Genomic DNA, 27,896 nt, shown 5'->3' on the forward strand with positions numbered 1-27,896 from the left:
GAAGTGAGAATTGAATTAATTAGTAGAACATACGCATTAGGTAAGCGGTGCTGAATCGTCTGCCAAAAAGTTGATTTTTTATTTGTATTTTTCTTTTATATATCGTTTTAGATTTATTATAGTATTTGAATAGAACTTATGTTAATTCTTCAGATGATATAATTTTTTGTGCACTCTGAGTTTTAAAATGAATGTTAATGCTGTTAAGTGAACGTAGCGTCGAAGTGTCGCAATGGTAAATAAATATAGTAAACTTTAAAAGAGTGCATTTATTCTCTTGTGGTCCAAGGGCTATCGACAAAGTAGATTTAGTTGAAAACTCTTTAACTGTTAATTCAATATGTTTAAATAAAATGTAGAAAAATTGCGTATAATTTAATTTTCCATACAAGGTAGTGGTGTACACATCCGATTTTTATATTTAATTCAATTTATGTTCGGGTGCTTACATGGTTTTAGAAAGAGTAATAGAGGTAATTACTGTGGGGGCAGAGAATAAATATTTTGTGTTTATACACTCATGTCCATAAATTAAGGATAATTCGGAGTCACGCGGAAGTCGAACTCTAAAATAAATATATCACCTGTAAAATCACTACACACATCTTCATGAATCATATGCAAATTTCAGGAAGTAACCAGATGACACCGATGGTACGTCACAATGACGAGAGTGTAAGAGAGCGATATATGAGGAATACAGGCAAAGAAGTAAAATTGTTCGCAGGCGCTTTATAAGCATTTCAGTGCAATAACCGAATAGTTATGACACAAAGGACGCTTTTGGATGATTTTTTACGTGGTAGAATTATCGGCCGTCTGGAATGTGGGCGTACCCAACTGGAAGTATCAGACGAACTTGGAATTGCCCAGAGTGTCATCTCCAGGCTTTGGCAACGATTCCAAGATGATGGTAATGTGAGTAGACGTTACAGCACAGGTCGCCCCAGAGTTACAACGCCGAATGAGGACCGGTATTTGGCAGTTACTGACAAAAGAAACAGGCGGAGCATAGCCTCAGACCTGTCTCGTCAGCTCTCTTCAGCCACTGGTACGACAATTTCAAGGCAGACCGTGTACAGACGCTTAGGGCAGATTGGTCTATATGCTCGTAGACCTGTCAGATGCGTTCCACTTACTGCAATTCACTGTCGCCTGCGGTTAGCCTGGAGTAGAGAGCATGCATTGTGGATACCGCAACAGTGAGCTTGTGTGATGTTTTCCGACGAGTCCAGGTTTAGCTTGCAGTCTGATTCTCGCCAGACTTTCATATGGAGAGCTCCAGGTACCCGTTACCAACAAGAAAACATCATTGAACGACACTGTTACGGTGGTGCAGGAGGGCTCGTTCGGGGTAGAATTATTCTGGGTTCCAGAACTGACCTGCATGTTCAAATTGGAACCATGACAAGCGAAATCTGTCGGGACGTCATTCTGGAACAACATGTACGTTTGTTTCGGGGCGCACAATTTGTGTTTATGGATAACAACGCCCGTCCTCACCGTGCGAACATCGTAAGCGAATGCCTTCAATCGGAGGATATCACCCGTATGGACTGACCAGCATTCTCACCGGACTTGAATCCAGTAGAGCGCGTGTGGGACATGCTTGGCCGACGAGTTGCAGCCCGTCATTCTCCTCCTACATATCTACCGGAACTTCGGAGAGCATTCCTTTTGAGTGGCGTAATATCGCCCAAGATCAGATCGATAATTTGATAATCAGCATGCCTAGGCGTTGTACGGACTGTATTGCATCGTCTGGGAGACATACAATGTATTAACAATCATACCAACCATGTAATATTGTTTTTTGTAAATAGGTGTTTTTTGTAATTTTCTCCAGGGAGAAAAAACGCTAATTTTTTTAATAATATCAAACATATAGCATATTTTTTTGCTCTCTACCTTTTGCTTAATAAATAAGCTTTACAAATAAGTCAAATTTGTTTTGCTTCTAATTCTTCCTTTGCCTGATTTTGCATTGTGCTTAATTTATGGAGATGTATATATATATATATATATATATATATATATATATATATATATACATATATATGTGATATTTCGGCAGTCGTGATGAAGCTTGGCATCAAAGTTCAGGCATGACTTTTTGAAGAGGGGTAAGGATTGATATCCAATGCGAGAAATTTCACTTTTAACTGAACATATTTATTTAATTCAAATAACAGATTGTAGTAAAGATATTTGTATGTAGTAAAAATACTTATATATTTTAATTTCTTGTGTAATGAAAAATGTGTTAATTTCAGTAGGCTATGAGAAATATTTATTATAATTATTCAGGTATATAAGTGATAACCAAAATTTTAATATCAATTTTATCAGCGATGAAATTATAACAATGATTAAGAGTACATCACGTTGTTTCCGCAATAACCCGAATGATAGGGATAAAATATGTGACCTACAGAGGATAGCAAAATAAGTACTTACCCCAGACGTTGTGATAATTGAAGAAGAAAATACAAGTTATTTGTCTACAATTTACTCTATTTATCTTTCCTATCAAAATTTTATTGCTGAGCTCACACAAATAAAACAAGACATTTAAATAATCAGATCATAACTATAGTCCTACTATAAATGCAGAACGTCCACTCGTTAATCGATACACTACAGAGCACTATCCATTTGCATCACTTTCTATAAATCACGAAAAACCTGGAATCGGAGATATATGTAGACCAGGAATATACTTATCTTGAAATTTCTTTTGATTTTGAAGCTTCCACCAGTGAATTAATTTGGAGCAGTGCACCACGTGGCGATAGACAATGGATGAGTCTTAAATTGCACAATGAGATCGTTCATGATTCTTGCTTAAAAAACATCATTCCACCCAGAATGAATTTTCAGCAACTGCATATAGAATGAATATATTCAATAAAAAACTACAGTTGTCTTTCCATAAATTAGAATCCATATCATCGGTCTTTTCAGGAAGGTTAAACGTGCATCATGAAACGAGGTCGTAGGTGAAGAGACAGTCAGTGAAGTGACAGGCCGAAGCCCGTCCTTCACCCTTGAACTCCCAGCAGCAAAGAGAAAAAAACCGGTCCAACAACTGCCACCAAGGGCTTGGACGAAACGATGACGATTCTTGAAGCCATAGTTTGATGATAGATGCCGGCTTGCTAGCACATTCCCTCCGGCCAAAGAAAACGCACAGATCACCGCATGAACACTGCATGACAAATGCACTTCACTGACGCTGAACACTGCATGATAAATTTCACCGAAACACAGTTCATTGCACGGTAAATTTACTGACGCACAACACTCATTGCAAGTATGATCTGGTATAATAGTTAAATCAAATGAAAAATAGTCAAAAATTTTTTTATCATAATTTCACTGTCTGGGATAAGTGCTACACATATGAAGTACAATTAAAAATTAATAACTAATACATATCATACAAGTTACTCATATAGTTACAGCATACACTTTCATTATAATCTGTAGTCAAGTTACAATTTTCTATTTGTAAATGGAAATTGTAAGCTAATACCTATTTTTACATTCATACATTTTCACTGTTAAACACAACTCTGCATTAATGATAATTTTTTGACAAGTTTCTAATTATACAGATTCTATAAATTCTTCTGGATGACATCAATTTGCCCTTGAAATTACTAAATTCATCTAGACCAATTACTCTACAATTTCATTTCTTTTTGAACACATTAATTTTATTCTTCCTCTTTTTATTATTGTTATATATGTATATATATATATATATATATTTTTTTTTTTACTACTCAAACTTGTTTCAGTAGCACAATTTTCATGTCTAGCTCGTTACTTGTAATGATCACTAAGTGTACTGCACACTTTATTTTATTTTTATTTATTTATTTATTTATTTTGTAAATTCCATGACATTTGTCAACCCGGACCAGCCTGCAGCCAACCAAACGTATGAGTGAAGGTGGCCAACCGACACCCAAACTAATCATGAAATCTCAAAAAAAAATTTTATGTTGGAAATAAATCCACTAAATTCCTAATACTTACAAATGTGTGTATGTCTTCTATTTATTTATTTTTTCTAACTTAGTAAACAAGAAAAACAAGCTCGATGAAATAAATGTTCTTAATTAATCAAATTGAACCTTGGATCAACTCTTTTAAATAATTTGCTACAATGAATTTTTTTAGTTTTGTGGTCTTCGATGTTTTGAATTAAGTAGATTTTATTTCGAAAAATTTTTATTATTTTGAAAGGTCCATTGAATTTTGGCTGAAAAGCATGAGGTGGTTGTAAAGCCTTTAAAAATACCTCATCTCCAATATTAAATTTTGGTGGCTCTCTGCCTTTAACAACTTTATTTTGAGACTGAAAATATTTTTCTTCGTTTTGTTTCACTAATTCTCTAGTTGCTTTAATGTGTTCTTTCTGACGCAACAAGTATTGTGAAAGATTATCTAACGGGCTTCGGCCTGTCACTTCACTGACTGTCTCTTCACCTACGACCTCGTTTCATGATGCACGTTTAACCTTCCTGAAAAGTCCGATGATATGGATTCTAATTTATGGAAAGACAACTGTAGTTTTTTATTGAATATATTCATTCTATATGCAGTTGCTGAAAATTCATTCTGGGTGGAATGATGTTTTTTAAGCAAGAATCATGAACGATCTCATTGTGCAATTTAAGACTCATCCATTGTCTATCGCCACGTGGTGCACTGCTCCAAATTAATTCACTGGTGGAAGCTTCAAAATCAAAAGAAATTTCAAGATAAGTATATTCCTGGTCTACATATATCTCCGATTCCAGGTTTTTCGTGATTTATAGAAAGTGATACAAATGGATAGTGCTCTGTAGTGTATCGATTAACGAGTGGACGTTCTGCATTTTAGTAGGACTATAGTTATGATCTGATTATTTAAATTTCTTGTTTTATTTGTGTGAGCTCAGCAATAAAATTTGGATAGGAAAGATAAATAGAGTAAATTGTAGACGAATAACTTGTATTTTCTTCTTCAACTATCACAACGTCTGGGGTAAGTACTTATTTTGCTATCCTCTGTAGGTCACATATTTTATCCCTATCATTCGGGTTATTGCGGAAACAACGTGATGTACTCTTAATCATTGTTATAATTTCATCGCTGATAAAATTGATATTCAAAATTGTGGTTATCACTTATACACCTGAATAATTATAATAAATATTTCTCATAGCCTACTGAAATTAACACATTTTTCATTACACAAGAAATTAAAATATATAAGTATTTTTAGTACATACAAATATTTTTACTACACAGATCAATTTATTTTTCCGATGAAGTTCTCTAAATAACATATGCAATATTGAGCTACTAAGTACGATTAAATTTTTACTTTCTGCGTCATAACATTCTAACAAAGAAAGAAAGATGAGAAGCGTAGCAGCATAGGTCCTAGCAGCACAGGGAAAGAGAAGCTTCTGACGCAAAATGGCACGCACTCAGTATTTATAGTAGCGGTTATGTAATATGCGCGAATGTTCTGGAAGGTACTGGTCTATGGGAAAGATCCTAAATTGCAGAAAATTAATTAAAGGTTGCGTGTTCGCGAAGAGCAAAGCCATCGTATATTTTATATTTTACATATATATCAATATCTTCACAACATCAAGGGGAGTTTAAGGGATCATAAAAGTAATAGTATAGTTTCAAGAAATCGATAAACTGGTAGATGAGTTAATATCACTTTACAAATACGTTAAACCAAGCCTACTGAGGTTTATAATGTGTAAAATGTATGAAATCTCCCATTAGATAAAGATTAAAAAAGGTACAAAACGATATTTCTAATAATAAAATGTATAAATTTTTGTACTGTAAGAAGCAAGAGTTATTAGCCTAGGGAGGCTATTAGTCTCGAAACGATGCGTTGAATGCGATGTATCCTTTTTCAAATTATTGACACTACAATTGTTTTGGTACATAGAAGGATTTTCAAAAGAAACTAATTATTAAATAGGCCGCTAAAAATTACGCAGTATGACGCAACTTGCATTCTGCACTTTGTAAGCTGCACGCTGTAAAGAGTACACGCGTTTTAAGTAACGTTCTAACCCACAAAAATGGCCGGCAGAACAAGCTCTGGATGTTAGTTCTTTCCGCGTTATATCACTAAGAATTTCTCGTTATGCGTTCTTATTAAAAAATTATTGATCTCTTGGTTGAAAGATGGTTGGATTGATCATACTACCATATTCAAGCAGTACTGGAAGTGCTACAGAGGGAATTTTAACTTAGAAGACTCTTCAAAATAAAGAAGCTGTAATATGCTCAGTCAAAGTAAAGAGCATCACGTTTGTCAGGAAGATGCTTAAAAACCGCTTGGCATATGACAGTAGAATTTAAGAAGTGACGGCTGGCATATGAGTGAAATGGATAAGGACAAATCATCCTGCCTCGGCAGTTCTTGTCATTCTGTATGACTACTTTGAAATCACAAAAGTGTCTTCCCTTTGAATACATTACGCCTCAAGCTACAGGAAGATAACGTGCCATGTTTCGTGATGCTGTGAGATACTGAAAAAATTTGAAAATGGAAATGTCGCTAAATCAAAAGCGCCATAACAGGTGATAAACCTTTCCTTTTCTGTTACGATGTACCTACGAAAGCTCAACACAAAGCTGAATATTCGAAATAGAAGACATGTCCATGATTAGAGTATGCATTGCTTGAAACACAGAAGAAGGTTTAAAGGAAATGACACATCAAGGAATGCCCAGATTTATTCAAGTTATCAAACTATCTATCCACTTTCAAAGGGGCACTATTTGTCGACAGTTTAGAAGCATGTAGAAGAGAGTAAACTATGATGAAAAGTATTTTGAAAGAATATGAAAATTAAAATTATACTGCATATCTTTACTTGTAAACTATATACTTACAAGCTTTTATGTTACTCACTTTACTGGGATTGTTATTAGTTAAAATATTGTGCTAACTATAAATTTTAAAGAAATAGAATACGCTTCGAATGAACTATTGTTCTATAACTTCGAAATGCGAAAACACTAATTATAAGTAAGTAAATCCTTATAACGTGCATTTCCGATGTGACTTTTAAATACTCTTCATTCAATGCGTTTTGCAAGAGTTGCGGGATTGATTTATGCAATGCGTTTAACTTATATGCAATGTATCACTTTCTTTAGTAGCATAAACTAGTGTGCTATATAGAAAGACTACACAGTAATAATTCTCTTGTCTCAAACTGTAGACAAACAAAATTAGAAGAAGGGCGTAAATAGATCTTTTATTTTGAACGCAAAGAAATAACAATGACCCAACTTGTCTTTACACAAGCCATCATTTCTGGCCTCACTTACGTAATGTTGAACGTAATGTTTAAATACGTAATGTTGAACTAATTCAGATGTACTAGATTAGCCTATCGGCTCACAGGATAATTTAAATGCGTAGGAAAAGTTTTGTTTCGTAGAAAACCGGCGAGACAAGACAGATGGCTAGAACTCAACGCCACAGAATCAAATCGCTAATAGTCGCGATGCAACGTAGCTTGGAATAGGCAGAACATGCTCTAAAAATAACTTGCATAACCTTCGCTTGGCCCACCAGCGACCGTGCGGTAGGAGTCCCTGATCGCTGGTAGTTCGGTCCGAGGTTCGAATCCCGCGAACGGGCTGGCTGTATGAGCATTTTCATGATTTCCACCATGTGTAACGTGTTAATACGTGCCAGTTTTCTCTTGGAAAGTCCTCTACGAAAGCATCCCTCCCTTCCGTATAGTGTCTTACGGCGCAACACGTTAATAATAATAACCTTCGCTTAAATAGAACTTCAATAAACGCTCGCTCTCTCATTTACATTCTAACATGAAAACGCATGGGTGAAAAGAGAATGATAGGAAAGTACTGAAAATGAATTATTAGTTAAAAATAAGTAGATAAATCTCAAAAACTTCAAGAAGCCACATAGATGTCTAATGAATGAAATCTTATTATTTTAAATCTTATTATCAAAGTAAAATAATTTAAAATCTTATTATCAAAGTAAAATAATTTAAAATCTTATTATCAAAGTAAAATAATATGTGTTTCATATTATTTTACTTCAATTAGATACTTGGCCTTTAATAATCACTTTAATTAGAATTTTTAAATTTATTTTAGGATACAAATATACCAAATTCAACAGATGATAAATAGCATATATAATTTGTTGAAAGAAATATTTTATTTTAAATTTGTTCTATTGTCCTCAATTAAAAATTCTTTCTTTTTCTTTTTCCTGCATTATGCGCCGTTGGCATAAAAAGCAGCTAGTGTAAACATGTCTTTAAAAATTATTAGTGCCATTTTTCTTCATAAAGTCCTCATACTTTTTGTTACTACATAGTTCCAACACAAAGGTTAAAAAAATAAAAGTTAATCAGCGTCTCAACTGCACCATTTGGAGGGTGGGAGGGAAAAATAAAATGAAGAAAATCCGCCAAATGGCACAACATTTTCACGTCATTTCGAGCAAATGCATTCTCCAAAGCAATAAAATTCGAAGGTGGCATCAATTGTTAAGTAATTTTTCCTTCAGAATTCGCTATTGGCTTTTCCAAGTAAACCCATTCGGTGCCATAAAGCTAAATGTGTATGCACAGGGCGCCACAAAATGGATTTTAGCACAAAAATTGGACACACAAAACGTTGGACAAGAATTATATGTTTGCCAACGATTTTAAACTTCATTTCTGCTCATTTCTTTGAAATGGTGCCCGCGTTTCATGAGTAAATAAAATTACTAGAGGTGTGAAATTTTTCATACATCGACTTCGGTCCTGCGCCAAATCGAGCGTAATTCGGCTAAAAAATAAGATAAAATTTATCCGATTCTTTGACGTGGAATAAAACGTTTTTATCCAGTTCTTACTAAAGATTTTGGGCTATATATTTTTTAACGTTTGAAGCTTAGCGAGTTTAAATCAGCATCTATACATCGAAAAATTTGTGGAAGTGTCGCATTCAATTCTACTAGGCTGCACCATAATTGGTTCAAAAATACTTTCTAATAATCTTTTAATAAGAATAAATTATAGATTTTAATCTAATTAGAGGCTGTTATAGTCCTTCTTGGAAGTCATACTATTTTATTTGCTTACTATTCCGTTCTTTGATAGGGCACTTTTAACTAATCTCAACCTAGTACGCACAGTATTTAAATCTTCGTAACTGTATTTTACTTCGGATATATAAAAAAAACGGTTATGAATTCCTATAAAATTAAGTTTCTACTAATTATGAATTGTTTATTATAACTCCTTCTCCTTCGTTCCTTGCTTTAGTACAACAATATTAACATTAATAAAAACTTAGGCAATTTGAAAAATGTATCTGATTCAGAAAGTTTAATTTATAACATGATGCATTTCTGCGAAATATTTATGAAAGTAATATGTCATCACACATTTCGCTTTGCTTTTCTTTGCTTTTAATATGCAGGCGATGTTTCAGCTCTATGAATTTGGGTACTTTTTTTTATCTCGTCAATTTTCATTAATATTACAATACATATTTTCAACATTATCGTCATTTAATTGAATACACTTGTACAGTCGTCAGGTTATTTTGAAGTAAGAATATATGAGAAATGAACAATGCCTTCGCCAGGACTCGAACCTGGACCTCTCGAATACGCGTCGAATGTGCTACCATTACACCACGAAGGTATGTTGGAAGGAGAGAGAAAGTTATCCCAAGGAAAAACTCATTTTTTCAGCCGTACTCAAAAACTTTTTGTTTTCCTCCTGAATCCGCTTATTTATGACATGGTTAAGTTCTCAGATTGAACACACTGAGAGGGTTTTTTTTTTTTTTTTTTTTTTTTTTTTTTTTTTCAAAACTGTAAAGACTTTACAAGTGTGAGTAGGAACAGAATACTCCTTGCAGACGTTGAAATATTTTTGAAGTTTTTACTCCCATTTTACCCAAAAAGAATATTGAAGTATATTGAAAATAATACATTTTTTAAAAAAATTTATTTCATAAGATAATTGAGGAAGAAAATTCGCTATCTGACGTTCAAGATTTAAGCTAACGTCTGATAAGTAAAGAAAAAAACATATCCTTGTATAATAAATTTTCAAGATATCAAAATTTCAAACATAATTATTTTTTTAAAGGTTAAAAATATTTCCTGTTTTATATGTTTGGCTTGTAAGCTAAAAATACCGAATTCCAGTTTTTTCATAATCTGAAATATTTACTCATGCATGCACATTGTATGCAATTTCAGTAGGAAGTGCACATCTTCCCATTTCCAAGAACTAAATTTTGGTGATAGGTTAGATTTTATATTAATAAGAAATCGTGATACTTATTGTTACCATTAATTAAAAATTAATCTCCACGTTCTAAATTGAAGTAAAAGAGAAACATAAAAATGAGGGTGCATTCTGTGAGTAACTAATAATGGTATAGCCAGAATCTGGTTTTAGGTTTTAATTGGGAAGTAGATAAATATGAGCGTGAAGATACTCTTATTACAAAGACTGTCATTCTTTTCATTCTAGGTCGGCTATACAGGCAGTAGCTCTTCAACACCAAGAAAAAAGGAATGATAAAATAATAGAATTTCAATGAACACCATCCCACGTAGATATTGATGGTAATGAAAAAGTAGCTCTCTTGGCAAAACGAGGTACGGAGTCATTTATCGAACAGAGTTCCATTCCTTTGTATTACCTTAGAAGACGTTTTCGAGAGCAATTTATATCAGCTTACAACACAGAACTGTTAACTAAATCGAAGGGTAAGCTCTGGGAAAATATTAGGAGTTCAGTTGCAGGCCACGCAAAAAGGCTATGGCTAATTTCAGTGTAGGTATAGGACACGACTTGCTTAGCCGAACATCTTACCAGTATAAGCATACTGACTGATAGCCAATGACCTGTTTGTAAAACTGACACTATGAACATCAGCACTTACTCGTTTGTCTGGACCTTGACCCTAGGTTACAACGTAGAAGTGATATTCTACAGCTCTACTAGATGGCTAAGAATCTTCTATCCTTATATTTTTTAATTGTTTCGCTTCCAATCACTGGGGATTTTTTAAGGTTTTAATTGTGAAATTTTCATGTCTTAATTTTTTGGTATTGTAAAGATTTGGATTTTAGTGCTGTAATTTTTAAGTGTTTTTAATATTTTCCTGATGTAATTTTGAATTTAATTTTTTGGCTAGCGGCCTGATGTAAATGGATTGATTTCCGAAAAAAGCCATAAGAAACAACTACTCTTGAAGAAAAAATATGCAGGAGTTTTGTAACGGAAGTGAGTAATAAACGATTATATATTTTTTTAAAGTTATGCCACGCAATTTCTTAAAAATTAAAGAAAAGTATTTAAATGTTACTATGAAGTATATTTTACTTTAAGACGGTTTCTTTTGTTATGTTGATAAGCAATATGCTATTACAATCTAGAAGATAAATGAAAGGTTTTACGCATGGAAACTTGCAAGATCTTATTTTGCTAAGTTAAAAACCTCTTCGCAGACAGAAAATCAACACTTAAAAGCGTTTAACCTATTTTGCAATTAATTTTATTGAATGTATGTATTACATAACTATATTACAGTAACAAAATAAAATAAGTGATACATTTGTACCGTATGTTTCTTTACAGGAGTGAAAGAAACAGTTTGCCTGCATGAAAATTCTGTAATATGTTAATTATTGATACACTTGTGTAATTCAACAAATTTTACGAAAGAATAATGAAATTAGTTCTCATATAAAATGGTAAAAATTGTATAAAATTAAACAACCATATTTCATCATCCTTGTGCATGGTCAATTGTTTTGTTTTTGACGTTTTATATATTTAAAAAAAATATTAAAAGAAATGTTTGGAAAGAAAGAAGAAAATTTTCAATGTTTAATGTTATTATTTAAATTTCTTTTACTGACAATACCATATATTAGACTGCTGGAATATTTTGTGAGGTTTTTCAAAAGGAAGTATATATAACTACATCTGTAAGTACTGGTTTATGTGATTACGACAAAGCTTGTAAGGCTATCTGTCTAAGGGGAGGGATGCCTTCTTGGAGGACTTTCTAAGGAAAACTGGCTCGTATACAGCTTACATAAGGGGAAAACTCCCATGTAGCCAGCCCGTTTGCATAGATTTTGAATCTCGAACCGAACTACCAGTGTTCAGACATTTTTCCGCTCCGCCTCTGGTGGGTACACATATTGAAGTAGATCTAAGAAATATTTAAGAAATTAAGGCAGTTCATTGAAAGTACATAAATCCAAAGGTAATGTCCAATGGGCATTTTGGCATTAAAATCAAGAAAATACCTCTTTCGGATGGTAAGTCTGAGGAATACGGGCTTTCTTCGACAGAAGTAATCACAGAATGCTGCTTGCTTCGTTATAATATGTGTATGCACTTTTATATTCATATTTCAAGCTATTTGGTTATATAACATGTAATTCAGAATTATTTTTCTTAACGCCAGTATTTATTTATAAAGGATTTATGAAATATTAGAGTTTTTAATTTATTGAACAGAATATTAATTAAAAATTAATATTAATTATTTCTTTAATAACCAATTAATTAGCATGCCGCGCCTTAAAATTTCGGATGCGAATAACAACGTTTTTGAATAATTAGTAGAAGAGAAATTCTGAATAATTAGTATACCAATATTTCGATTAAACTAATTCATTATATTTCTTTGGATTACATATAAATTTTAAACACCAATTGAAAGATAATTTTTAATTTACCTTACTTCTTTTATATGTAGAGAAAAATATTAGAGTGTAACATTTTAAGTTTCTCCTCTATGAATGGATTAAAGAAGCTTATTAATAAATAAAAGAAAAAGAATTGAGCAATGCATCAAAAGAAGCTACTTTAACAAGATCAAAGAATGTGGAAACTTTTTCTTTTGAGCATTATTTATCATCTTGATTAAAGAGAGCACTGGGCTTTTATCATAATTTCCTTACTTCATAGATAAAACAAGTTAGAAGGCTTCGGAAGCTTAAAGCCTCAGCTTCAAAGCATTTTAATGACACTTTTAATAAATATTGATTATGCAACTTTTCTTCGGGCAGTCAGGGTTATGAACATCAGCTAAAATATTCGAAAATTGATTAGATCATTAAAGCATTTAGTAATTGTTTCAATTAAAATTCTAATGACATTAGATACTAGTTATTGAGCAATTAACCAACAGAAGCAAAGTGAAGATTGTTTGCAGTCATAAATTGTTCCTGAAAAGTTATTTTTAGAATATTAGACTTAACTGAAGGAAATCTTTAGTTAGGACAACGCAACTATCAGACAGTCTCAAATCTAATTAAATCTAATTAATAGCTTTGTCCCGAATAAACCATCTGTTGAGAAGATTATCTCATGAAGTGGATCTTTCGGTCCAATATATCAATGTATACCTAATAATGTTGTCAAAAGTTGACATACTGTCGATTCACGCCATAAGAAACTTGGAGATATGAAAATTTGTGTTATAAGAAACATTAAATTTTGGTTGGAGAAATGCTAATACACAGTGCGATATTAACTTGTGAGGAATGTAGGAAGTCAAACATAATCCACCGAAGTTTGTCTTTATCTACTATAACTCTAATATAATTAGTATACTAAAATTATACTAATTATTCTGATAAATTTCAGGATTTTATGATTAAAAAAGAACTACAATTATGAACTATAATTCTCCTTTCATTACCAAGAATTCAGAAGGAAATAAATTTCATATCCGACCATTTTACCATAATAAAAGACGAATTTCGAGTATTGGACGTGAATTTGTTCAATTAGACGATGAGACTGCAAAATCATTAGTTCATAGAGATTTAGAATGTGAGTATATTATTTCCAGTTCTTCAGAGTGAAATTGCTTTTTGTGAGTAAAAAAGGATATATTTGGTGGATCCCAACCACGAGATTTTTGTTCACGTCGTTACATTGTTTTTTCGTCTATTCCAATATATGTGCAGGCATCATACCAACAAGACATAGGATTTTGTTAGCTAAGCGAAAAAATTCAGTTCAACAAAGTTGTCGATGACAGTATTTCATTACAGTTTTCGGTTTAGAATATTCCCGACATTTGATTTATTTTGAGTCAACTCAAATTATAAGAAAGATATTTTAATTTCCCTTCTTGTTTCGTGTAATTGAGGGTCAGTTATACACGAATTTTAAGTAGTGTATACCAATATTCCAATTTCAATAAAGTTAATTAAAAAGTGAGACTTTAAAGCTATAACCTGTACAGAAAGAAGTTCAATATACTTAAAACTACATCTTTATAAGATTTACAGATCAATACACAAATGAGGCACAAATGATACAGGAACCAATAAAATAAAAGAAAATATTTTAATAAAGGATATGTCTACTCTTTGATACAGTACGCTATATGGGATGGATGCACAGAGATTTTGAATAATATTTAAGGGAATATGCAACTATTTCGTCTCCTGATCAGTCTCTAATTTTTAATTTCTAAAGTATCTAGGGGCATAAACTTCAAACACCGAAGGTTTCCTGAAATAAACCCTCTGAAAAAGGGAGAACGTTCATTCACCAATCCAGCCGAATTTTTGCTGTGATTGTGGGGTCCCGACTTGGTGAGCTCTGCATCACTGGTGTCACCTAAAAGCATTACATGATGTCACTAACTGCATAGAAATTGCCAATTTATGACACAGAGGACCAATTTTCGATTGTTAATATTCTTGTTGTATAATGGTATTAATATAAAAACTTATTCTTTCTGTTTTCGATGGTATTTCTATTGATTTGGAGAGCATTCTTGTACATTCCACACTTTTGTCTGACGCATTCCTTTATCACGATGGTCCCAACAAAGCTGATACCTTCGACCTTTTGATTAGATACGTTAATTATTTTCATGAATGTTTGCTCTTGTGAACGACTCTAATAACAGAAGTCACCAGGGTAACAAACTATGGTAGACTGAAATGTGAATCTGGATAATCGAACTTGTAAAAGAAATATATTACAGCTTAATAATTTTGCAGAGATATTTTCTCTATTTAATATATTATATGATAGATAAGAAATAAAGTTGGTAGAGATGGATGCCTGAAAAAAAAAGCACCGTCCTTGCTCAAATAAAACACTGGATGGGACTTGGAATGACTGATTCGATTGAAAGGATAAATGCTACACTACGAGAAAAGGTGGATGCACAAATTCTAATTCCTTGCAATACACTCTCGAATATATGTCAGTTATACAATTTATACATAATTTTCTCATTTAAAATAAGTAATAAATATAATTTGAAAAATAATAATTTTTACAAAAACGCAACCGATTTGATTCTGTTATATTCATTCGCAGTGCATGAATACAGTAATAAAGAGTTTACTCTTTTATTCCATTACTAAGAAACTCAAGAAAATTATTAACATATTCCAGTCAATAAAGAGTAGGAAAATTGATGACTAGCTTATTGCATTGAAATCCGTAAAGACTACCTGCCGTGGGATACCTTTACAAACTTACGAGAAGTTACTTCAAATTAATTTTAATCGTCGTTACTTCTGCTCTGGGACTCTAAATTTTAATGAAAATGCTAATTTTGAAGAATTTAATATGCTGACTTCTTAAGGAAGGCTTAGAGAGAATTTCAAGGTAGAAAGATCAAAGGATTCAACATCCAAGCAGTCGCAACTCGCAAAGTGGTTAATTGAGAAACCTTTCTTCCGAAATAATAATTTTACAAAACTCCGGAGCTTAAAAATCCTAAGCTTTCATCAAGAATTCATTCAGGCATCACACACAAGGTCTCTAGATGAAGACTTTATGCTAAGGACAACGAAACTTTGTGTTGTGGATTTACAGGTAAATTTCTGTTAACTGGAATCACGAAGCTAACTATATATCTAAGATAAAATGTTTTATGGGCATTTTATAATAAATAATATTTTGCGCTATATGTAAGGACTAATTTTTATTGTAATTATACGTATGTATGTATTAATGTTGAAATAAATAAATATATATAAATTAACACTATTCTTAATTTTTTAACTCAAAAAAATTTTAGAGTACCGTTTCATTATTTACACTGGAAAATTTGGGTTTTGATGTAAAAATGTGTGATGTATAAAACTCTTTCATATAAGCAGCATGGAATTAATGAATTGTCCTTTAATGAGTAAACGTTTTTCGTTTAATACTTTAGGGAGATAGTTCCTAAATGCAGCTGTTAAATTTTAACTAATTGTTTTTGCTTAAGCTTGTTAATGAAATGAATCCTGTGAATATTCTGTGCGTTCGAAACAGGCGGTTATAGTCTTATATCCGAGCAAAATTATGAAACTAAATGGGGGAAAAAACATGCCAAATTAAAATCTGAAACAGTTTTTTTTTCTGTTTTACGATGATTTTAAACCCTCTGAAGCCCAGAGTAGTCGATTCACACATTCTTTTAATGTAATCTTTCTCACAAAACCTTGTTTAGGAAACTAATATCACACAGTTGGTGTCTAAGAACTATTATTCTTTTAGTGTAAAACTAGCAAACAGTCTTGTCGTGATGAAAATGCTAAAATCACTTCACGATCGCTTAGCACTTTATTCCATGTTTATGTTTCTCAGACTCAATGGGATGGTGAAGTGAAAATGTTAACATCTGCCTTCAGTTTTGAAAAAAAGATACATAAACAATAAAATATTACATTAAATTTCGTTAATTATTGAGTTTTGCCATTAAAATGTTTAAAAACTGACAAGCTGCGCAGATTGCATAGTGGTTAGAAACATTGACTGCCGCACCGATGGGCCAACATTTGAATCCTAGTGAAAGATTACTATTTGTAAATGTACAGTGCTTGTGCGCGGCATGAGGGCATTAAAATTACACGGCGAGCCAAAGTTCCTCTCAAATAGTCTGAGAGTAAGAAAGGTGGGGTGAAAAACTCTTGGAACTCTCCCCAGGGGGCTGTTCTTCAAAACTGGGACGTTGGTGGACAACGTGATATTGTCATCTATACAGTACTCAATGCTCATGCTAACGAAAGCAGTAATCTTAGCTCCTTCCGACGATACAATTCGTGGACTTGGTTCTAATTAGATCAGACCAATAAGATTAGCCACAAAAAAGAGGGCATGAAATTTACGATGAAAATTTAAAAACTTTTTTTTTTCTCCCTAGAAATGGAACCAGGAATAAATCCCCAAAAGAATCATTCTTCCTTAAACAGTCTCTCAATGTCCTAGTAAAATAAGATCAATCAACATAAGTAGCTAGGTCTAGGCTTAAATCCCTGTGAACGTGATAGATAAATGGGCATGTTTGTGGTTAACCGGTGTGTAATGTAAATACGAGCCAGTTCCTGTTAGGAAAGTTTCCACGATAGCATCGCTTCATTTAAACAGAAAGCCATTTTGCCTGTACCATAATAAAAATAACAGAAATTATAATTATTTTAAAACAAAATTTACTGTGAAGTGGGTTCTGACGAAAAAATTAACTAACAAAGAAATCATATAAAGTTATATAAATATAATATTTGATAATTTATTTATGCATTACGTTTTTCTATTAATAGCTTTTTACAATTTCAATTATCTAAAAATGCATTACGGAATATACAAGTATTAATTGGCAGACACATATTGTTTGTACCCCCTAGTGCTTGTTTTACGTTTGTCTAATTCCGAGTGTAGTCACGTACTCGCCATGTTTTCATTAAGATATCACTCAGCGAATAAAATTCTTGTTGGCATATTTATAAAAAAATACAGGACACTATATTGAGAAAATTTTTATTACTTCGATTAGAACATAAATTAAGTAACATGGTTGCTATCAGCATTTTGAAAATTATCGGTTTTACTTTTAGTTAAAGGCTGTGGTTTTGATTTCAGTGGCGTGTTTTGGTTTGAATCAAAAATTGAAATAAATGAATAAAAAGTACTGATTTTTTAAAATAAATAATTTATATGTAATATATGTGTGTACATCTTAAATTTGATTTGCATCTTGTAAATTATATGCGTAGGCGTTCTCGGATGGTTTAGCAATTTGCTTATCAGGCTTAAGATCTGAATCGTTCAGATCACGGTTTTCCACGTTATGGTATATGTATATTTAAGGGTACATTACATTGTATTTGATGGCAGAGTTTTAATGCAAAAGATTTACATGATATCCGAAATCAAATTAAATTAGCAACTCTTTTCGTTAATATACTATTACATGATGATATATACATTTTTTAAAAGATTTTTTATTTATATAATACAAAATATAAAACGTTTGAGAAGCCCTGGTTTAAATCCCAGTTAAGTGATAGTCAGTTGTACTTCTAATTATGAAATTTCTCAGAGAGATAAAAAATTTCTTAAAAAGTTAGGTTGCATTATTTGATTATAACAAAGCATATGAGGGCCATCTTCCTAAGGAAAAGGATGCCTTCATGGATAATTTTCTAAGTGAAACTAGCTTGTATTCACAAACAACATGGGGAAAACTAAGAAAACGAAACATGCAGCGAACGCGCTCGCTTGGATTAGAACTCGGACCGAATACCAATATTCAGCAATCACTTGGCCATTGGAGGAGAAATCTTTTATTTATTTATTATTTCATTTTATGCAAATACCTTCAACATTAAGGGTAGTAATGCTCCATAAATATAAAATCCTCCTTTTTGCTTCCTTGTACGAACTAAAAAGGTAGTACTGTAATGGCGAAAAATTTCGGGTATCATATTTCAACGAAAATATCCATTTTGGCCACTATCGAATGCAATTTAAAGATGTTTTGCATGACATCTGTACGTAAGAACAAAATAAAGGACTCATTTTCCCCCAAAAAATCATAAATCTAATTTCAAACGAATTCTGAAGAGATTTTTTTCGTGGCGTCTGTACGTACGTCCGTACCTAAGCACGTACTTATGTACGTATGCATGTTGCATAACTCAAAAACGAGCAGCCTCAGAAAGTTGCAATTTTGTATGTATGATGCCTATAATGTAGGTGTCATACACCTATAATGTATGACACCTATAATTTGTTTTGTCTTTGGTCTGTATTGTATTTTGGTCTTTCTCTGTTTTGTCTCCTTTTGATTTTGTATATTTTATTGTATGTATTTTTCTTTTCTTTCTCTTTCGGGTTTGTAGTTTGTGTGTGTGTATTTTTATTGTAATTTTTAATGTTATTAGTTTTTAAGTTAATTAGTGTTTAAGGTTTTAGGTATGTAAGTCCGTGTTTAAACTACATTCGTAGGTGCACGGCATTTTCTTTTTATGTAAAACCTTTTTAAACTGTCTTACGGCAGGTGAAGGTGTCAGGCCCTGTGGGCACCATTTTTTTTCGCAAATTTGAGTGCTTAGAGGTTCTCCTATATAATGTGTTTTATGGGCCTTGCTGTACTTTGAAAAATTTTTATCTGTGACTTGTATTTATGAACTGATTTTACTATTGGATTGGAGCCCGATTCCGAGAAGTTTGTAAAGTAGATGGCGGGATCAGAGAGAAGTGAGTGTCGAGAGGAAGACGTCTTTGATAAGACTTTGAGAGAGACCAATAGTATTAATGAAGTTGTGAAGGAACTTTATAAAATAGTTGATAAGATAAAGACGCAGAAAAAAATCGGAGCAATGCTCCCGGATAAAATTACTTTAGGACTTGATAAGATTTTAGAATTGGCTACGGCCCAACGATTGCATATTCTGGAGATGGAACTTAAGGCTAACACAAGCTGTGAGATTAAAGATATCAAGAGTGAGATTAATGACTTGCGAGGAATGATCACTGAAAATTTTGAAAGACTATCTTGCAGAAATGAACATCAAGAAATTGTTGATATAAAGGGTTCAGACGAATTGACTCCAGACATTGATGTATATGACGAAATCGTCGGAGAAATTAATCCTACCCAGCTGGGAATTCACATTCATAAATCCAAGAGATTTGAGAATGGAGAGCTTAGACTCAGATTGGCCAACAAAAAAGAAGTTTCAAAACTTGAAGAAGCTATACATGAGAAAAATCTTGCATCTAAGATCTTTATGAGAAAGAAGCGTTTCATAAGACCAAAAGTGATTATCTATGATACTGAAAAAGATTTGGGCAATGAAACTCTGATTATGGCATTTTGTAAGAACTGTGAATGTAATAAGAAATGTGTCAGACATTTATTTGATATTACTACCAAGGAGGGAAAATCCCATAGACTGTTTGCTTTTGATTCGAGATGCCAAAAAGATATATTGCAAAACAAGAGAATCTTGATTGATTGGCAGTCATACAGCGTAAAATTGTTAAGACCCCGTCAATGTACAAATTGCTGGTCTTTTGGCCACACAAGAAGACATTGTAAGTCTGAGACATGCTGCTCTCAATGTTCGGGAAGTCATTTTAAAAGAGATTGTAATGAAAAAGTACTAGATGTATTAATTGTGAATTCTCTAATAAGAAATATAAAACTAAATAGGATGTGTCTCACCGCGCCACTGATAAGACGTGCCCATGCCTTCTAAGTGAAAAATATTTTATCTGCGAGCATTTGGATGTTGATTTTAACATATAAATTTAGAACTGCTTCGGACTCGGGTTTCAATAATTTGTACATATGTTTTTAAATTTTCTTTATTACTTTTGTATTTTATCTGGTTTTTTTTTTGTTAATTTTAATATGAAGATTGTTAGTTTGAATGCTAATCACTGTTCTCTTGCTGCCGCCCAGCTCCCGGTTTTAGAGAATGTCTTGGGATTTGACCCTGACAATTTATGCCTGCAGGAGCCCTACCTGATTAACGGAAATCTGGCCTTCTGTCAGAATACATGGCGCGTTGCTATACATCCTGGGGGACGCACGGCCATTGTGGTCATTAACAAAGATATTGAATGCGCCTTTAACTTTAAGTCTGATGAGATTGTCTGTATCTCAATTTTTGGAGCGAGCAGGATTGGCATTATTTCCTGCTATTTTTCTCCTGCCGCGGATGTTTCGATATGCCTTACTCGATTGTAAGATTCTGCCCAAATTATGAGAAATTGGTGATTTTAATGCAAGGCATTCCTCATGGGGTGCTCCAAACACCGATCCCAGGGGGACCTTAGTGTTTGATTTTATAATTGCCAACGGACTGGACCTATTAAATGCAGATAATTCGTCACCATCTTTTTCTTCTTCTTAAGGAATTGGATGGACGGATCTGGTTATGGCCTCTACAAACATGAATTGTAACCCTGACGATCTGGTGATCTCGGAAGAAGAATCCATGAGTGATCACAAGTTTTTAATATTGGAAATAGATAGAGACATTCCAGAGCCAGACCATTTTGGAATCACAAGAAATTTACTAAGAATAGAGAAATTTTGTCGTGGCTATAAGTCTGAACTATTGAGATACCATGATAAATTAAAAAAGATTAAATCGGCTGATGAGATGAATGGGTTTGTTGAAGATTTTGTTAGGAATCTACGAAATCAGACTACTCGAAAATTACGATCCAGGCATAAGAATAAAATAGTTTTTACTTGGTGGAATGAAAACCTTACGAAATTGCGTAGACGTTTACGTGCTTTAAGAAAGAGATCACAGATTTCCGGCATCTCTGAGGCAGAGAGAATACAGAGAAAAATAGATTACAAAAGAGAAATGGCTCTATATAAACGTATATTACGAAAGACCAAATTTGAAGCCACAAGCAGAATTTATATGAATAATAAGCTATACTATGATGGAATTTTGAGAACTGCCACTGGCAAAACCAGGAGTAGAAATATGATAGTGGCTTCTGAGCCAATGAGTGATAAAGCTGAATTAAATAAGAAGGCTTTAATTGATACTCTTGACTTGGGTACACGTGAAAACTTTGATAGCATTAGAGCCATTTTGGAAGGTGATGCCATGATGGATCCAGATTTGACACAGGAGGAGGTCCAATACAAGTACAAGAGCTACGTAGTAAAAGCGCCCCCGGGCCAGGCGGAATTCATGCTGTTTTTATTAAGGTTTTTTATGGATTTTACTCTGAATTTTTATATCTTCTTTTTAATAGGTGTTTTAAATTTTGTGTTTTTCCTGATATTTGGAAGATGGGGAGGCTCATAATGATCCCTAAATCAAATGGAAAGAAGCGCCCTATTGTACTTTTAGGTTTTCTGAGCAAAATTCTGGATAAAATATTGGCTAACAGAATATTATTTTGGGTTTTGAAAAACAATAAACTGAGTCAAAACCAGCATGGCTTCCTTCGTCGCCATAGTACTGATACTGCTCTGCACGAAGTTACTAAATACATTATAGAAAATAAATCTGATACACATGTCGTTGCACTTTCACTCGACATTTCATCGGCTGTTGACTCGATAAGTTGGTCTTCCCTATTGCTCACTCTTTTAGATTTGCAGATTCCATACAATATTATTAGAATTTACATGACCTATTTTGAGAACAGGACTATCTTGTTTAACGATATAAGTTTTGATGATAAGGATGATGCCATTGTGAAAATATATAAAGGTTGCCCGCAGGGTTCCTGTAGTGCACCCCTTTTCTGGAACTTGATTATAAATAAGTTGCTTAAGATTGATTTCCCCGAAAATGTTAAGGTTGTTGCTTATGCCGATGACGTTCTTGTTCTTTTAAAAGAGGATTCCTTAGAGAAGCTAGGAAGACTATTTCAACAGATTACTTTGCACTTTGAAAAATGGAGAAAGGATGAAGGTCTCCAATTCTGTTTGGAGAAAACCAACGCCTTGTTCTTCCCTAAGGGTGGCAGAAAATGCAGAGCTCCTCAGTTCAGATTTAATGGCTCAAGAATTAAATTTGTCGACACTATGAAATATTTAGGTGTTATCCTCGATCCTAGACTCACCTTTGCCGAACATTTCAAAGCTGTGCAGAGGAGAACTAATGAAATTTTAATCTTTTACAAACATTTTCTACGTGTACTTTGAATATCAAAAGCAACACGATATGTGAAATGTATAAGAATGTCGTTATACCCATTATTATGTATGGCATAGGATCCTGGGGTTCCAGAGCAGGGGAACTCTGTAGAATACGCATGAAATTGGATACCATTTAAAGGAGCTGGTGCTTGGCCATGACGCGTAGCTTCAGGACGGTCTCCACGGAAGTTTTATGCATCCTGGCCGGCACTCCGCCTCTCTCAATTCTTTACAGTACTTATTATGATAAGTTTCTTTTCAGAAATGGCAGCCTCGATTTTAAGCTTTATGGGGATGCTTTAATTACTAAATATGTATTTGAAAAATTTGATAGATTGCTTGTTCATCCCGCTTGTAATATTGTCTGTAATTTTTATAGAGATTTACCTATTATTGAAATGTTTGATATTTATACCGACGGCTCGGGCATCGATGGAAAAATGGGAGCGGCTTTTGTCGTGTTTTATTATGGCACCGAAATTCATCATGAATGCTACAGGATGAATTCTTACAACTCGGTGTTCCAGGCCGAATGTTGCGCTCTTGAAAAAGCCCTAATATATGTTAAATCTGAAATTCCATGTTCCTCTGTTGTTAATATATATAGTGATTGTCTCTCTCTGTTGCAAGTTTTATCCCGTCCCATTTCTACAAATTTTACCATTTTTAATATTAAGAAAATGTATGGAGATATTTTTAGCAGTGTTACAATTAGACTGCATTGGATGAAAGCTCATGCAGGATTTGCGGGCAACGAGAGAGCGGATGTGTTGGTTAAGGAGGCTGCTTTATCTGATTCTGCTGACTTTATTGAAATTCCTGGGTCGAAAAGAGTTGCCAATAGAGTTATACTGGAGGACTGCTTGAAGAAGTGGAATACCATATGGTCTGAGTCGAAGAAGCACAGAGAAAATTTACGGTTCATACGGATTAAAAGGCACATGCCACTTTACAACAATATTGACGTTAATCAATTCCTCTCTGGGCATGGAAGATTTCCAAGTTACCTGAAAAAATTCTGCTTACAAGAAACGGATCTATGCCCAAGATGTGAAGTTCCTGCTGACTCGGACCATTTTTTCTATCGATGTGAAATTTTTAAAGATTTGAGAAACTTACATGGAATCACAGATAATCACGTTCTGGATATAAGTAAACATGTTAAGTACTTGAGGCCGTTCTGGGCTACTTAAATGCAAATAGAATTGAATGTGGAATTTTAATTTGAAATCTATTTTAACCTTTATATATATATATGGATTTTACTATGAATGATGCTTATTGAATGCTTTTAAGAAACTGATTTTATTTTTTTGGTATGTGCTTTTAGAACTTTATGGATATTTTAATGATTTTTATAATTCTTTTGACTTTGTATGGTTTTAATGATTTTATTTTGTGATTTTTATATCTGTATTTTATGCCTGATATTCTGAATGTTTTCAGAAAGTACGATTTTAACTTTTTAGTTTTTATATTATGTAATTTTGTTTTAAGCTTTGTAATTTTAATTGTGCTGTGTCACTCATGTATATTATGCTTGTACTTTGTAATATATTATGTGTCTAAAAGAACAAGGCATATGTTCTAAGAATTCTTTGTTTGTAAACCCGAAAGAGTTTTGATTTTTGTGTTGTTTCGTTTATTCACACACTTATACACTGATAGGATATTAGTGAGGGCATTCTCTATATTTAATTTTGCCAAAGATAGCTCATGGAGTATAAAACCAATGTTTAGTTAAATGCTTTGAATATATTCATCATTTCTGAGGAGATTTATGCTTAATCGTTTATATTACAACTTTAATGCTTAAATTTTGTACTTTGAATTTATAAGTAATCTGTACAGTACCACTGAGAACTAGAGTCTCAGTGGTCAAATCGGAAATGATCTCTCTGCTGGTTCAACTTGGTATTAGGTTAGTTCTGACTTTGTTTGGGAATTCATCGCGGACGTTTATTCCTGGCCCTTCCCGATGTTTTATTTACTAGAGAATGCGATTTATTTGTTTTACGTTTGTGTGGTTTTGTGTGGATGTTTGTTGTAAGTTTGATGTTTGTTTTTTCCTTTCCTTCTCTTTTCAGTTTATTATACTAACAACATTATTTTGATTTAGATTTCTTCTGTTTCTCTCTCTTTCCTTTTGATTGTATGTTTTATCAGCTTTGTGGCCATGCAAGGCTTGTATTTTTACGTTTGCTTTTGTTTCTTTATTCTAACGTTTTATTTACCGAGCTCATTCCTTGGTTTCTCGTGGCTAATATTAATATCTTTGCTTGGAGATCATGGCCGGGCCGCTGGTCGCCGTCGCTTGTGGATAGATGGAGGAAGCTCCTATAACCATATGGCAGCAATGTGAGGCGGGTGGACTTCTCTTCCTTTTCTTACCGTAGGTGTGCATCTCCTATTTTGGTTGCAATCGGACACACCAAAAGTCTATAAATATATATTTATATATGTCCAATCTGTCACTTGGCTCAAATGAGCTCAGTTTCTTTATTATTATATATTTGTAAATTGTGCATTTTTTGCTTTAAAAATGATTGAATTATTTTGTTCTTAATCTTCCGGTTAAGATTTTTATGCCTTTAGTTAACCTGCATGCAATAATTGTGGAATTATCAATATTTTAAAAGTTTTTTAAGTGCGGCTAAGTCTAATTTTTGATTACGATAACAGCCATGTCTGTTTACATTTGAAACGTAGCAGAATAGTCCATTTGTTGCCAATCTAGAGAAACTAAGCTTCACAACAGCAAACATAACGCCATCATCTATTAATGGGAATTAAATTATGTTTAATTCATTTTGGAATTATCATTTAAGTTGTTTTTGCATACAAACTGTAATTTTAATTGTAAAAATTGTTTTTATTTAATTGTTTTATCTGTACTTGGTGTTTTATGTTTTTTATATTTTTGAATTTTTAATAAAAATATTTTGAGTTTTTATGTACTTTTGCCTTGATGCGAAGTGAGAACTCAATTAATTAGTAGCGCATGCGCATTAGATAAGCGGCGCTGAATCGTCGGTGAAAAACTGCTTCGTTTTTCTTTGTTTAATTTCTTTTATACATCGTTTCAGATTTATTATAGTATTTGAATACAGTAGATTTAATTCAAAATTTCTTACCTGTTAATTCAATATGTTTGAATGAAATGTGAGAAAATTGCGTACAATTTAATTCTTATATTAATACTTATTCTTATATGTTTGTAAGCTATGCAATTTTTGCCTTAAAAATGACTGGATTATGTTATTCTTATCTTTAGGTTAAGGGTTTAAGCCTTTAGTTAACCTGCATATTATAGTTGTATAATTATCAACAATTTAAAAATTGTTTAAGTGAGTCGAAGCCAATTTTTTTACCATAGCAGCCATATTTGTTTACATTTAAAACTTTGCAGATTAGTGGATTTGTTGCCAATCTAGTGAAACTAAGTTTCACAAGCGCAAAGTAATGTCTTCTTTTATTATTGCAAAATTAAATTATGCTTAATCCATTCTGGTATTATCATTTAAGTTATTAAATTACCCCACATATTCACTCAGCATAGCTTCCAAAACAATTAAATCAGTTTCTATGCCTTCAGTGTCTTTTTGCCGAGTCAAGCCAAAAGTAAACACAGTTTTTGCACCGAAAAATCTGTTTTCTTACCCGCTGGCCGAATTGCTTGTTTTTGCGTAAATGTAGTTGTAAAAAAAAATTTTAAGTGTTTTTAACTGTGTTTTCTGTTTTTCTATATCCTTAAATTTTCAATGAAGATATTTTGTGTTTTTATTACTTTTGCATCGCGAAGAACATGTGACAACGATTAAATAAATCTTCAGATGATATAATATTTTTCTGTATTCTGAGTTAAAAAGTGAATGATATGTAACGCTGTTAAGTGAACCTAGCGCCAAAGTATCTCTAGGGTAAATAAATATAGTGAATTTTAAAAAGCGCATTTGTTCTATTGTGGTTTATGTGCTATCGACGAAGTAGATATGATTCAATTCAATACGTTTTAATGAAATGCAAGGAAAATGCGTATAATTTAATATTCCGTACAAGAAAGTTATGTGGTGTACACATCAGATTTTTAAATAATACTTACAATTCCGATAAATCAACAACTCAATGTTTTTTGACTTATAAAATGATATATGTTGACAAATATTTTATTGAATTTTGTATGTTAATTTTTTTCATTTATTGCTGGAATCCGCTTAGTTTATATAAAGCACTCTGAAAGAAAACTATATGCACACACATACATACAGACACATTCCTAAACTTTCATATAGGAAAGTACATGAAATATGATTACTAAAAAGCAGTAAATAAATTATTCCAAAATAATTCCAAAATGAGCAGAAATTTTTTAAATATATTAAAAAATATAATATCAGATATAATAAAACTTATTTATCATTAGAGAAATAAAAATTGCTATTTATATAAATCTCTTACAGCAATGTATATAACAAAAAGAACAGTAAATATTAAAATAAAATTGATTAAAAATTATTTATATAGGTCTAAGAAACATGCGTCAGGGCTTAAAACATAATCACTCTAATTCACACGTAAATTTATTGAAATTATACTTTATATAAGTTAATTACTTTGAAAATTTAAAATAAGATAACATACCTCTAGGTGGAGACATTTTCATATCGTAACCGTAAGGGCTCAACCATTCGAATAAGAAAATAGCCAAGGCCGCACCCTGTATGCTTACAAGTAATATCATGAGCCATGATATTGTGTCAAAAGGCTCTAAATTTCAAAAACAAGAAAAAAAAATTTGTTAATATTTAATACAAATTACGAACTTTACAAAGTTTGCAATTGTAATTACCATCACACTGAATCTATAAAATTTGTTTCAGAGTTTGCTTTTTTTTAAAAAAAGGTAAAA

The 27,896-nt window shown here is 32.7% G+C and overlaps 1 protein-coding gene across 1 annotated transcript in view; it reads right to left on the reverse strand.

Annotated features, from left to right (window-relative positions):
* LOC118188465 (glutamate receptor ionotropic, NMDA 2B-like) overlaps positions 1 to 27,896 on the reverse strand; it is a 755,448-nt gene that overhangs the window by 48,093 nt on the left and 679,459 nt on the right. Inside the window, exon 14 of the mRNA XM_085823172.1 lies at positions 27,629 to 27,754. Coding sequence (XP_085679298.1) covers positions 27,629 to 27,754 — 126 coding nt within the window. The remainder of the gene's footprint in view (positions 1 to 27,628; positions 27,755 to 27,896) is intronic.

The sequence above is a fragment of the Stegodyphus dumicola genome, chromosome 9 (assembly GCF_044657685.1).
Source record: "Stegodyphus dumicola isolate Sdum_Otavi_A_Nest chromosome 9, ASM4465768v1".
Taxonomy (NCBI): domain Eukaryota; kingdom Metazoa; phylum Arthropoda; class Arachnida; order Araneae; family Eresidae; genus Stegodyphus; species Stegodyphus dumicola.